General features: G+C 42.7%; 2 protein-coding genes across 26 annotated transcripts in view; one reads left to right on the top strand and one right to left on the bottom strand.

The window, feature by feature from the left end:
• XPA (XPA, DNA damage recognition and repair factor) overlaps positions 1 to 12512 on the top strand; it is a 31909-nt gene extending 19397 nt beyond the window's left edge. The window contains exons 6-14 of one of the 22 annotated variants that reach the window (XR_008959929.1): positions 1807 to 2749; positions 2940 to 2972; positions 3888 to 3993; positions 4683 to 4867; positions 7145 to 7393; positions 7817 to 7914; positions 9207 to 9329; positions 9804 to 9978; positions 11813 to 12512. Coding sequence is in view for 1 of the 22 variants with exons in the window: in XM_026506182.4 (XP_026361967.1) it covers positions 1807 to 1955 (149 nt within the window). In the remaining 21 variants the exon portion in view is untranslated. Of the gene's footprint in view, positions 1 to 1806 lie in introns of all 22 variants that reach the window. The other 21 variants (XR_008959936.1, XR_008959925.1, XR_008959927.1 and 18 more) reach the window with 21 other exon arrangements.
• The window catches only part of NCBP1 (nuclear cap binding protein subunit 1), a 37914-nt gene continuing 30027 nt past the window's right edge, over positions 4992 to 12878 (bottom strand). For all 4 annotated transcript variants that reach the window (XM_026506171.4, XM_026506173.4, XM_026506172.4 and 1 more), the window contains 5 exons: positions 12070 to 12173; positions 10055 to 10169; positions 7061 to 7189; positions 6424 to 6537; positions 4992 to 5525 (listed from right to left, as the gene is read on the bottom strand). In XM_026506171.4, coding sequence (XP_026361956.1) covers positions 5412 to 5525; positions 6424 to 6537; positions 7061 to 7189; positions 10055 to 10169; positions 12070 to 12173 — 576 coding nt within the window. In that variant the 3' untranslated portion in view covers positions 4992 to 5411. The remainder of the gene's footprint in view (positions 5526 to 6423; positions 6538 to 7060; positions 7190 to 10054; positions 10170 to 12069; positions 12174 to 12878) is intronic.

The following is a 12878-nucleotide window of genomic DNA, read 5'->3' as shown; positions in this document are numbered from 1 at the left end:
AAACCTTATGTTCAATTATGACCAATTTGGATAGTAAACTAGATTTTGTCAGTATTCTAAGCAAATAGTTTTCTTCTCTTCCTGAGTTCACATAATGCTCAAGTTAGAGGTTAGCTTAGCAGTGACTGGGATGCAGTCAGGTTTTGAGAGCGTTTTCTCAGTGGAGTAGTAAAGGCGAGGTGGCTGGGATACCTTCGATCAGAACAAATTTGGAAGGGAGGTATTGGAACTCAAACAGGAGACCTCTTCTTGTCATTGACTTGAAGGCATGAGGCATCTGTGCTAGTCAGCACATGGTTTCGCTTTTTAAGGTAAAATAAAGGATAGGGCGTTCCAGGTTTGTCTAGAAAAAATTGCCACCTTCAGAATGTGACAGAGAGGAGGAATAAAGATGACTGTCTGGATGAACACTGTTTGGAAACTGTCTGGAGGTGTAATGTTGAAGCCTGAAAACCGTGGTCTGAGATCCAGTGCTTCTCACACTGGAGGTGGGGAAAGGCTGCGTAGCTTCGGTGGTTCTTGACAGGAACCTGAGGTGGACCACGCCTTTGACATCAACTAGCACTTTGACCTCAGGCACAACGGATGTAATTTCTTTGGGCCTTGGTTTTCTCATCTGTTAAAACTGGGATGATAGTTGTACTTCTCTCAAAGGGTTATAAGGGTTAAATGTGTTTCTAGATGAAGTGCTTAGAACAGTGCCTGATACGTGGCGCTACATCTGCTTATACGTACGATACTGTAGACTGAAATACGAAGATCCGAGTATTTCGATATTCATCTAAAGAGGATTAAAGACGTGTGATCACTTGGTATAGTGATTTTTATGGTTGAGATTATGTAACATACTCTTCCTTAGGTGGTGCTGCTGTCAGAGAGCTGGGCTTGATGGATCATTGGTCAGAATAACAAAATGTAAATGATTAGTGTTGCTTTTTATTCATTAAACTGGAAACTGAGACGGTATTAGCTTGTTAATTTCCAGTTAACACTAAGCATTTGGTTTCTCCAGGTAATGCAGTGTGAACTTTCAAAATGTGACTGGCTTAGTTGCTTTTCAAAGCATCCAACTGTTTTTTTAAGGACGTTTTAACATGATACAGTGGAAAAAGTTCTAAACTCTGGGATAAATGACGTGAGGTCACATGCTATTTTTGTTCCATTTCCCTACCTGCAAAATAAAGAAGTAAAATAAAACCTGTGGTTCTTTCCAGCTCTTAATTGCCTTTGGTTCTTATATTTAGGTTGTACTTTGCAATAATTGGCAATCCCTCTCCTCAAATATTGCTCTCATTTTATAAGATAAGGAACTAAATGGACTTCAGGTCAGGTACACAAGCAGTTTCTCTGAGATGAAACCCCAGCACAGCAGCAGACTTCTTGGCTTTCTAGTTGTCTTGCAAGCAGAGCTTGGCCTGCCTCTTACAGAAGTGGCCCCTAACGTACGGAACTTTGAAATGCTCCTTGTCCTGAGTCATCCCGGTTGACTCCCCTTTCCTGCTGTGGCATCATTTTTCTTACCTGCTTGAACGAATTCCGTTTTTTTCAATCCTTTTACTCATCATCTGAATTTTCTTGTTTTACTGTACCTCTAACCCACTTTCCCCATTTCTCTCTCTCCCATTTCATGCGGCTCCAACGAGTAATTTCACGGACCAAGCTGCCCAAGGTTATAGAATCAATTTTGATTTGTTATTAATGTAAACCATATTTGGTTTACACACACACACACACACAAAGCTTGATGGATTTTGAGATTCAGCTGAACAGCATCACTGGAAAACTGGCTTTTATTTATTTTCTTAGAATTACGGCGAGCAGTAAGAAGCAGCGTGTGGAAAAGGGAAACCGTTGCTCATCAGCATGAGTATGGACCAGAAGAAAACCTAGAGGATGACATGTATCGGAAGACTTGTACGGTGTGTGGCCATGAGCTGACGTATGAGAAGATGTGACTAGTTAAGTGTAAAGTATTCACAGATGAATGGGACACTTGCATAAATAATGCTTCAGGAAGAAATATGTAACGGCTTAAGAGCGAGTTTCGGAGTCCAGCAGGTCTGGTTGTGGGCAAAATCCTTGGGTCTGTGATTGCTTTTCTCTACAACAGGGTGGGAGTTGAGGGATGGAATAGGTTCAAAAGTTAGGTTAGAGCTAAAACCGAGAAATAAACCAAACCAAACCCTAGACTGTAATAGGAGGAAGAGCTTTTAGTAAGGGCTGAAGCATCGCAGCTGAAGCGGATTCTTCTCCCAGGAAACAGGGACAGTGGTAGATCCTGCGCCCTGGAGGCTAGCCAGGTCTTCTGGACCCTGTCGCCACATGGGGGAGTGGGGAGCTGTTGTTGGACAAGGCCTGACTGATAGTAGGAATTGAGTCGTGGCAGTCTGATCATGTTTTCTGTATGCTTACGGTTTACTACCATAGGCCCTAATGTCTGTGTCTCAATAGCCCTCTTCAAATCTGGATTAAAATGGAAAAACAGCCATATTGTCTTATTGATCAAAAAAGGTACAGTTGCTAAGTTTATCCTAACTTGTTAACGTTTTACAGAACACTTACTGTGGACCAGGCAGGTGTAATGTGAAATGGCTTACAGGTATCCTCATTTAATCCTGGGAGGGAAGATAACTTCTGTGTTTATTTAGCACTTCTAAAGGCAGTGATAACCTACAACCCGACGTCACCCCAGACATCTGGATCAAGTTTAGCTAGTCGGTTTTGCCCATCTTGTCAAAAGGATCACAAGGTAGGTAGAGCTAGTAAGAGGATTTGTGCTTGATTACAGGGTCTGTGCATGCCTTTTTTTTTTCTCCTCAAAACCGTTCAAGTTAAGATAAACTGGGTATTTTCAAGTTGTTCTTTGACATGGCTTTTTTAGTCCTGTTTCCACAAACAGAAGAAATAGAAAGTTTATATGTTTTCATCTTCCTTTCTAGATCAGCTCTCCTGGAGATTATGCTTGACAAAAGGCAAGTCCAACTCAAATAGACTCGAGACTATAATTACTAATTGTTCTCTAAGAATCCAACATAGAAATGTTTACTGTATTAGTCAGGTGTTGATTTTTTTTTTAATGTGCCATGCTAATTATTTATTCAGTAAAAATTGATTCTGAATGGGGAGCAAGACCTTCGTGGGAGCACAAAAAAGCTTCCAGCTTGATGTCAACAGGGTAACGAGGAGTCTAGGCAGCTGACAACAGTATTAACCGCCTGGGAGATAAAGAGCCGTTGAGCCACATGGACCGAGGTTCAGATTCTACTTTTTAGCTGTGGGCCTTGGGTAGGTTACTCCACGGGCCTCTTTTTATCCGCTGGATGGGCATAAGCCTCTCCCAGGGTGGCTGTGAGGATTAAATATGGTGAATCTGGGGCACGTGGCACAGACCAGCCGCTTGTTCGTGAGCACGTGTTCTCATCAGGACAGTGTAGTTCTAGATTTGTCTAGTTTCACGTATGCTGCTTTCCCTCTTTCATCACTTGAAGATGATACCAGTATCCAGAGAACAATGTATTCTACCCAGTTGGCAAGTTCTTTCATTTCTCATTTTCAGGTATAATTACAGGTTAGTAAATTATACAACAAACTTCTCAATACTTTCCAGGAAGAGCAAGCAAACTTATTTTCATATGAACCACTGCCTGAATTATTCCTGGAAGGGAGATTTAGAATCAAGGAAAACAAAGCATATGTTCGTTCACTTTGACAAAGGAAATGTTAAATGGCATTGATAGAATATTTAACAGAATATTGATTTCTTTGCAAGATACTTTAGTGACATGCCGTTCTTTTGTCTGTATGAGCTGCTTGAGTGGGGAAGGCAGCTGCTGAATGTTGTTCTTGTTTTTTCAAAATGCAACTTCCAGTTTTTTCCATAAACTTAGCTGCCTAACTGCACAGAGCAGCGTCCCATCAGTGAATTCTTGTGAGAAGCAATATTACACGTGAAGAGAGGATCCACGAGCAAAATTCCTCTAGACTTCGGATCAGGCAGGTGTAACTAGCCAAACTGCAGTGCACTGGGGGAGGAGGGGCGACAGGGCAGTGGAGGGTCGAAGTTTCCAGAGCCTTAAGTGGTCATCATTTTGGCTTCTTGAGGCCGAGAGCCATGTCTGACTGATTACTGTTTGTGGGAAGGAGGAACAGCATAACCAGAAGAAAAGACAAGAACCTGGGTTTTAGTCCTTCTCCTGCTAGTAACTTGCCATGTACTTTTAATTCTGTGAATTATTTGTTTTAAATGGTACAGTATTTAAAAATCCTAGAAATTCCTATCTCTTGAATGGACTATATTCTATAGCCACAAAAATGTGGTGTAAACCAAAGAGACTGGATAACAATATGAAAAATGCTAATGCATCCTAAACGTACGATGTAGTAAGCTGAGGCTACCTGTGTCGTACAAGCGCAAAGGAATACTACTTACCAGTTGTGGGGTGGTGGTTCAATTTCTCCTAAGGTTTAGTGAAGTCTTAAAATGCTAGCAATTTGCAATGTCAGAGAATCCGTTATACTTATTTTATGTGCATGCTTATCTCAGTTAAGCTTTAATACTGTACAGGAAACAGGCTCAAGAATTAGTAATTACTCGGACCAAGTTCTGTAGAAACCAAACCCAAACCTGTATGTAATTCCAAGGACAGTTTTGGCCAATGTAGCTACTTCTGTTTCCACTTCAGCACGCACTTCACTAGTGGACCTTGGACAGAACTGTCTCCGAAACTAGAGGCGCTGACCAGATGGCTCTAAGGTCACAGCTCCCACTGCTGCCTGCACGCCGGCCACCACCGGGGGGGCCTTCAGAACGGCCGTTTCACCCCAGAATAACTAAAGAATTTGGGTAGTGCTACTCTGAATAACATTCGTAAGTAGTGTCTTAAAATACTAATACTACTTTGGAGAGAGAATTCCCAGTGAGGAAGTACACCTTCAATAAGAAACCACTGATTTTCAAGTAGGCTGAGATGATAAATCATGAAATACCAAAGTTTAAAAAACATTTTAATTTTATTTCGGCCGTATTAGGTTATCCACGAGCTGTGAAGAGCTATGCTACTTGACAGTAAACCCACCGAGTCTATATACTACTTTGTAAGCTGGACCCCTAGTGTTCACATACCTCAGACCACTTAGCTTTTGTGCCTTAAGGAGAAAAAAATACCAGCAAAGTTGTATCTGTCATATATATATAATACATCCGATGGTCGTCATCACATTGTCAGTCGGGAATTTTTGCTTTGTAGGGGCGGTTAAAGGTCATCAACGCTCTATTCTTCACCGTCCTCCTCCCCCCTCCCCCTTTAATAAGTGAAAGATGCTACAAGAAAGCAAGCATTCAAACCATCAAAAAAATAAGACAAATTATTTTCAGATATTTAAAAAAAGTCCTGACAGGAATAAAAGGACCCTTAGGCCTGGAGGGCACAGAACTGCTGGAACACAGCCAGGATATGAGGGTCTAACTCCGCCGTGAAGAGCAGGTTCTCCAGGGTCACCATGTACTGCTGGATTATCTGGTGATGCTGTGGACACAAGGGGGTGGTTAGGAAAAAGCCCACACAGGCAATCCTGCCGAACGCTTCCCTCAGCAGCCTCCCCATGCGGTGGAATGGTGGGAAGGGGGAGGAGGGAAAAAAGTGGTTATACTTGATAGGAAGAATGGGCTCCTGAGAAGCCCCAACATTAAGAAAATGTAGAGGGAAATTAAATAAGGGGGGGGGGAAGATGTCAATAACTTAGAAACAAACTGGGCAGAACTGAATTTGACTGTAAACGTAATTCAGGCTTCAAAGCAGGGGCGGCTGCTGGCAGACTGCATGCAGCTGGGCCTCTACTACTGAAGACAAAGACAGGAGGGCTTTTTAAAGGCAGCCCCGACAGGGACTGGCCCAAGATTAGAACCAACCCAGGAAAGAGGATTAAAACTATGGTTGCTGAAACAGGAGCAAAGATACTTTGCAATAATTTCCTGTTTTTGCTTTTACTAGTTAGATCATTTAAAAATTTTTTTCTTTTACAAAAAGGTAACAGATCACCTGCTAATTCTCTTAGCTATTCCACAAAATAAGAAACCCAAACTTCATTTTGTCTGTTAAAAACAGCTCATCTGTCTCACTGAAAATCCATGACTTGTTGAGGTTATGTGGGGGGGAAGTGAGAGAAAATGAGAATCTCTTCTTGTGTGCCTGTACGACTTGCACATACTGAGCTCCCAAAATGCCCAGGGAACAGCGATTAGGAATCGATGGCAGAGGACCCATTTAAGCTTACATGTTCCGATGAGCCACAGGAGCAGCAGATGGACATTGAAGGGCCTTACGGGTACTACACAACCTCCTGACAAATACTACCATTTTTTAAAATGGAAAATCCTTGTGGCTGAGAATAACGTTTATTATCTAATCAGAATTTCCCACAAACCTGTAAGAAGATCTGCTGGAGCCTCTCTATACAGTTCTTATACCACGGGGTTAATACGCTGGTCCCATCAGTCTCACATCGTACTAAGTGCTCAGTCAGGATCATGATAAAACGCTGGAAGGGGGTACAGAGGTACAGCCATGTTACGGGGAGAATTCTTAAACCATCACATTTTCGACCAAGAGACCTCAAAGGCATTCCTGTTCTACTTGGTCTTTGTGGTGTGTATTACCAACTGTCCTAAGTCAATAAATACTGTCAGTCTAGAAAGGCAGACCAGTGCTAATGTTAGTATGTGAACACCTTTAATAGCTACGTTACTATGCCTGTCCTTTTTCTCGGCATCTGTTTTTAAGGACATAATCAGAAGGGAAAATAAATGATCAACAATTGGGAATAACTGAATATAAGAAAGGTACTTAAAGTATCCTCACACATCTTGTTAAAGCTTGGAGAAATGGTCCTCTAAGAACGCTAAGCCAACACCGCGGACTGGGGTACACGTTACCTTCAAGTAGTGAGCTTTTACTTCCTTTGTAAGTTTTTGTATTTTAAACTTTTATAAATGATTATGTATTACGATTAAAAATCACATTTTTCAAACCTAAAGAAATATCCGTGTCCCAAGCCAAGATACCTGGAATATGACAAGGAAGAGGTTCTTCTGTTCACTCTGAGCAGACTCCACTTTCTCCTGCAGTCTTTCTATTTGCTCCTCTAGAGCCCCATCTTTCCTGTCACTGCTTCTATCGTCATCGTCACTTCGCTGCAGGATGCACAGGAACAAAAGGAAAATGGCACTTAGAATTCCAGTACATTAAACCCCATCAAGTAAGGGAAAGGATGTTCCTTTGTCTGGTACCGGCAGGCGGAAGTCCTCAGCGCCCTCCATGCACACGCTTACCCGCGCCAGGACACTTCACCGTACCCTCTCGGATAACCGCAGGCCGGAATGTCTGCACTCCCAGAAGTGAGTGAGCCCCTTTTACAAGACAGCCCATTCAGGGAGGAAGTGTGTGTCCCATTTTTCCTCCATTCAAAGTGAAAACAGCTGTGAGGTCCACGGCAAATGTTCAGTAGATTCTTGTTCTTCACCATCGTTATGTTGACGTGTTTGCTGTGAACCCTGAACCACTGCTTAGGGAAGGACAGGGTTCGGTTCTTGGGAGCCTTTTGGCTTATTTTTGTCAGGTGATCAATACGTAACCTTACGTGTGTTTCTCTTTAAAGATCGCTTACTATGTTTTACAAATAATTATACAGTATTTCTTTATACTCAAACGCTGCCTGAGAAGGATTTAACATTTTCCTGACCTGAGTAACGACACTGTAAATTTCTTTGGTTTTCAGCCTCACAAGAATGCTATGTTTTTAAATCCACTATGTTTTTTAGATCAGTCGTTGTCTTAGGAATCCACAAGTTGGGCTGCCTTTCCACAGCACAGCAGATGTTACTTCAGTACTTGAGGGAACAGCCTTAGGTAGAGATTGGTGAGTCCCCTTTTCCTTCTTCTGGATGTATGATGTTGACTTATGCACACCGAACAGCTGAACACTGCCAACAGCACTGGCACTCGTGCCCAGAAGAAGCTCCTCCAACCCGTGTATTCTTACCGTCAGACACATCACGGCCGTCCTGCACTTAGCGGCACTAGACAGCATTTCAGCCCTATGCTTCAGGGCCATTTTCAACAGCGAAGTCACCAACAAAAGCTCAAATGTGGCACTACATACACCATGAAAAGGATTTAATAGTGTGAGAACTGAAACAAGACAGAATACTGCCTTGTTTGACCTTATCTGGGAACAAGCCCATGGGGGCTGCCTATGTCTGAATGACTGGGAAAGCACTGTGAGTACAGATTTTGAGGTCACAAATTTTAGCAAGCTTGCAAAAACAGAACCCACAAATAATGAGGATGGATAGTATGTTTTTATAACTCTGCTGCTGCTCATTCAGCAAAGTAGATGGCCAGTGAAAAAACCGGCCGTGCCTCCCAGTCGCTAATACATGGCCATGTGACCGCTTCAGCAGTAACCAGAGGCCAGTTTCTCCTCTGACGGGCCGCACAGAAATGCTGGGCAGGCCCGCACACCTCTCGAGGACCTGCCAACCCTGCAATAATTCAGTAACGGCTCTGACTACGTATAATAACTCAAAGCAGACTATTCAAGATTCTGCTGGCAGTAATGGGCTCACTACATCTCTGTTAAGCTTTAACGACTCCCTTCCAGCTCCCCCTGAAGAACTGAGGTGTTGTCTTTTTAATTTAGTGGTTAGATGACTTTCCCAGTGTCACAAAGCTAGTAGATGGCTGAGCTGAACCAGAACCCACCTCCAGGTATGTCACACATCAAGGTCCTTTGGTCCTTTGAGCAAGAAGGTAGGCCTCGCCACCTGGAAAGCCTGTTTCCTTCTAGATAACAAGCTGTTGGTAAGGCCCCATCGGTAACAGTCTTCTTCTACCCTTCAAGCAAAATTATCAGAAGCCCCTGTTTTTACAGACTTCTGTTTTATCTCTAACGCAGCACCTGTTATGGGGTCTGCCTTATTATGTCGTAGGCACCTGGGTAGATGCCGCTTTTTCCCTAATAGCACACTAAGGCTCGGTTCTATAGTACTACTTCCGGTAGACCTTTCTGTGATGAGGGAAATGTTACATCGATCTGTGCTGCCCATCACAGCAGCCACCAGCCGTACAGGACTGCTGAGCACTTGAAATGGGGTTGGTGTGACTGAAGAACTGAGTTTTAAATTGTATTTCACTTTAATTACCTTACAGTTACATGTGGCTAGCAGTTACTGTGCTGGACATCACCTATCTAGGGACGGTGCGGCATGAAGGGAAGTCTCCAGAATTTGACGGGCCTGGGTCAGATCCTAAGCTCTGTCCCTTACTAACCACGTAAGCTTGAGCAAGTTACTTACGTTCTCTGAGCCTCAATCCGGGCATGTATAAAATGGGGATGACACCACTTACCTTGCAGTATCTTACGTGTGTGAACGTGTGTTTATATACCATATAGACGTATATGCGTGTCTGTCTGTGTGGAGACTAGCACTTGCACCTGCTGTAGGTTCACGTGAGTCATTAAATTTGTTTCCACCGACTCTGGTAAATATGCACAACACTGGAAAATACTGGCATGAAGAATAGCAGTAGTACTATTATGTAAAATCGTGGAACGCAGCTCACAGCTTCCCCCCCAAATGGCTAATCACAGTGATATGAGAAGTATTCTGCAAACTGGGGAAGGACTGCCCACCGGTCCCCACAGTACGGGGGACGTGGTCCACAGTTTTCTCCCCATCCCCTCTTGCACCAGAAACAGAGAAATACAAGTGCCCTCTTTCCTTCTCTGCCTTCCCTCTTGGGAAGGACAAACAGGAAGCGGATCCAGACAGAACTACGGAAAAGCAAGGTTTGTGGCCTCCTTCCAGGTTCATCACACAGTGTAGCAGCAGGGAGCAGCACACCCCCAGGTCCTTCCTCTCCCTCTACTTCTACAATAGTCTGCATAATCTGGCCTCAGAAAAAAGAAGTTCCTATCAAGGTAATGATCTTCGAATATTTTTAAGAGTTCCTGGCATACTTTCTGTGACCATTTACAAATCGACATTAAGACTTACCCGTTTATGTTGCCTTGCGAGTTTCTCTTTTGCTTCTTCCAGCTCTTTCTGGATTTTGAGAACGTGTTTGTTCATCTTACGAATTGTGGAGTGCAAGATTTCCCAAACAAACAATCTTAAAGTAACATAGTGTTTAGTTACTGTATGTTCAAGTACACTTACAGAAAATAAGATCCCCCAACTTTTATAACCTACTCATGCTGGAAGTCTCTCCCTCGTTAGTAGGAAGAATTAGTCCTGTTTTTCCAGCAACACTTAAAATTTTTTTTGTATCATAAATTGTGCAAACATCTGTCTTTACCCATGAGACTCAGGTAAGTTTCCTGAAGGCAGCACCGGGTCCTTGTCATTTTTATTTCCATCCCCTGCTAGACACGCATAAAAGGTCTGTGTCCATACACAACAAAGTGCAATGGCAAACCAGAAAAAAATATGTACATTAGGAACAAAAATATGTTTTCTCTCTTCTAAATTTAAACATTATGTATTGGAGTTGTCTGAAAATGGAAACCTACCTGAGGCTCATTTCACATGCTTTATGCTACTTAACTGTAGCACACATTCAGCCACTTGTCTGGAACATTTAAGAAACTTACTGGTTCACAACAGCTATCAACTGCTGGGCTTTTAAGAATGAGATAAACATATGTCTACTACTTTATCAGCAAATTGCTCAAGCAGAATCACCTTGTCGGTGCTTCAAAAGGTTTGCTGCATAAATGGTTTATTTTTCAAAGCAGCGTCTTAACTACGTCTGTCTACAAACTAGTTCTACCTCGCCCCAAGATTCAGCGCGGAAGAGGACTTCCCTCTATACATCCTGACTTGGATAATGGGTTTCAGTGGAAGATAATAAAACAGGTTAGTCATCAAACTCAAAGTCTAGGGCATTAGCGGACAGGGCATAAGAGCAGAACACTTCAGCTCTGGAAGCGGTGGTCAGGGAAGGCTTTGCAGAGTTAGGAATACTTGAGCGCAGGGTTCAAGAACCGATGGAGCTTTGGAGCCCTTTATCCGTTCAAGAACGCTGGTGTTTGCATTCTGACTGTGCCCTTCGTTGTGACTTTGGATACACTCTGCAACACTCTCCTGTCGTGTAAGATACAGACAACGTAACCCCCTCTGTGGTGTGGGGCGAGGCTGAAAGGAGTCGCAAACGTAAGTCCCTCAGGATTAATGGCTACCAAATAACCTGGGTGGTCAATATTCTGAGTTTGCAAATCTGAGAAATGTCTGTAGCCTTCACTTATGAATGCCGATCTGGCTGGTATGGTGACCTTAGAGCGTACCGTTCCACCCTAAGGATTCAGTTCAGTTCACACCAGTGTCCTCTGCAATACCAAGTACAACGAAGAGGATGAAGGCTGTGATGGATTTTTATATCTTTATAAGCAATATTCCTTTATTTCCTGTTTTGAGTCAACTCCTGTTCCAGTCCCCAACAGTTAGAAAGCCTGTGGACTCAACTTCACCATGCTTAATGAAAAGTCTCTTCCTGAGGGGGAAATGGATCTAGAATGAGTCTTCTGCATTAAATCCAGGTTTTTTGTGACTGAGGGGAAACACCTCCCTTCCCCACGGGCACTCGGGCCCAGCAGACTTTTCCTCAATCCCTCCGTGATGTGTACTTAATCTACTGTGACTCAGGTTTCTCCTAGCGCCTGGCATACAGTCCAGGTCCCCAGCTGAGCTGGAACTCTTCCCTGCACCCCACTGTCTAGCTCAGACCCTGACACACAGCCTGATCTTCTCTCCCAGGTCTGGATCCTCTATCAGCGATTCTGTTTGGCTGGCTGGGCCCCGATTCAATCTGCACGTGTGTCCTTAAGAGACGCTGCAACTGCCTGGCTGTGCGTGCGTGCGCGCTGCCCGGGAATCCCTGCCCAGTCCAGTCCCACCAGGTCAGACCATCAGGATATCAACGATGTCTGAACCAGAATTTGGAGCTCATGTATGAGAGCAAACATAAACTGATTCTTAGAGAATACAAACTTTGGAACATAATCCACACTCACCTAGTAAAGTCTCGAGACAGTTCTGAAGAGAAGATCCAATTTGCCACTGCAGCACAGTCAACAATCTGTGTGCGGATCATCTTATCTACGAGCACAGCAATCATCTACAATGAGAAAAGAACTCTTAGGGTAAATCACACTTACGTGGAGGCCACAACAATCCCACTGCTACAAAACCAAAATAGGAAGTCTGAGATGCATTTTCAGTGCTTATGGAACAGATGAGTTTGATCATTAGGTCTTAAGATTGATTGTGCACTCTGTTTGGCTCCGGTACTTACTATAAGAAAGTAAGAAAACTACAACGCCAGTAAAGATGGAGCAAAAAGAAAAACTGTTAGTGGTAACACCTAAAATTTTATGAAAATATTAGAAAATACAAAAATACATAATTTCTGTTGAATCCTTAAATTAAAAAAAATCTAAGAATGTTTTATAAAAAACTGTTAATATATTCATTTTAATGCCTCTTTAAAACACATAGTATGAAAACAGTCACTGAGGTTTGAGAAATCTGGAGGTTGTTTGTAGAAATTGGGTAGACTTGGTAATTATTTCCTAACCCAAGTGGTAGACTCTTCCAGCAACAAGCATTCTTACTACATATTTAAAATGTGTTAAGATATTACAGTCCAAAACTAAATCATAACACTTGCTCTTTAATGAATTAAATATTATGACTTCTGGAGCATTAAAAAAAACTACAGAATTTAAAACCATTCTATAGGCAGACTCAAATTTCATGTTTTAAAATAAGGTACTAATTGCCTTATTTTTATACCTATACAATCAGAGCCTCAACATGTCTA

The sequence above is a fragment of the Ursus arctos genome, unplaced genomic scaffold, assembly GCF_023065955.2.
Source record: "Ursus arctos isolate Adak ecotype North America unplaced genomic scaffold, UrsArc2.0 scaffold_18, whole genome shotgun sequence".
Classification (NCBI taxonomy): domain Eukaryota; kingdom Metazoa; phylum Chordata; class Mammalia; order Carnivora; family Ursidae; genus Ursus; species Ursus arctos.
The sequence above is the reverse complement of the archived record's forward strand: the minus strand, read 5'-3'. Positions and strand labels throughout refer to the sequence as shown.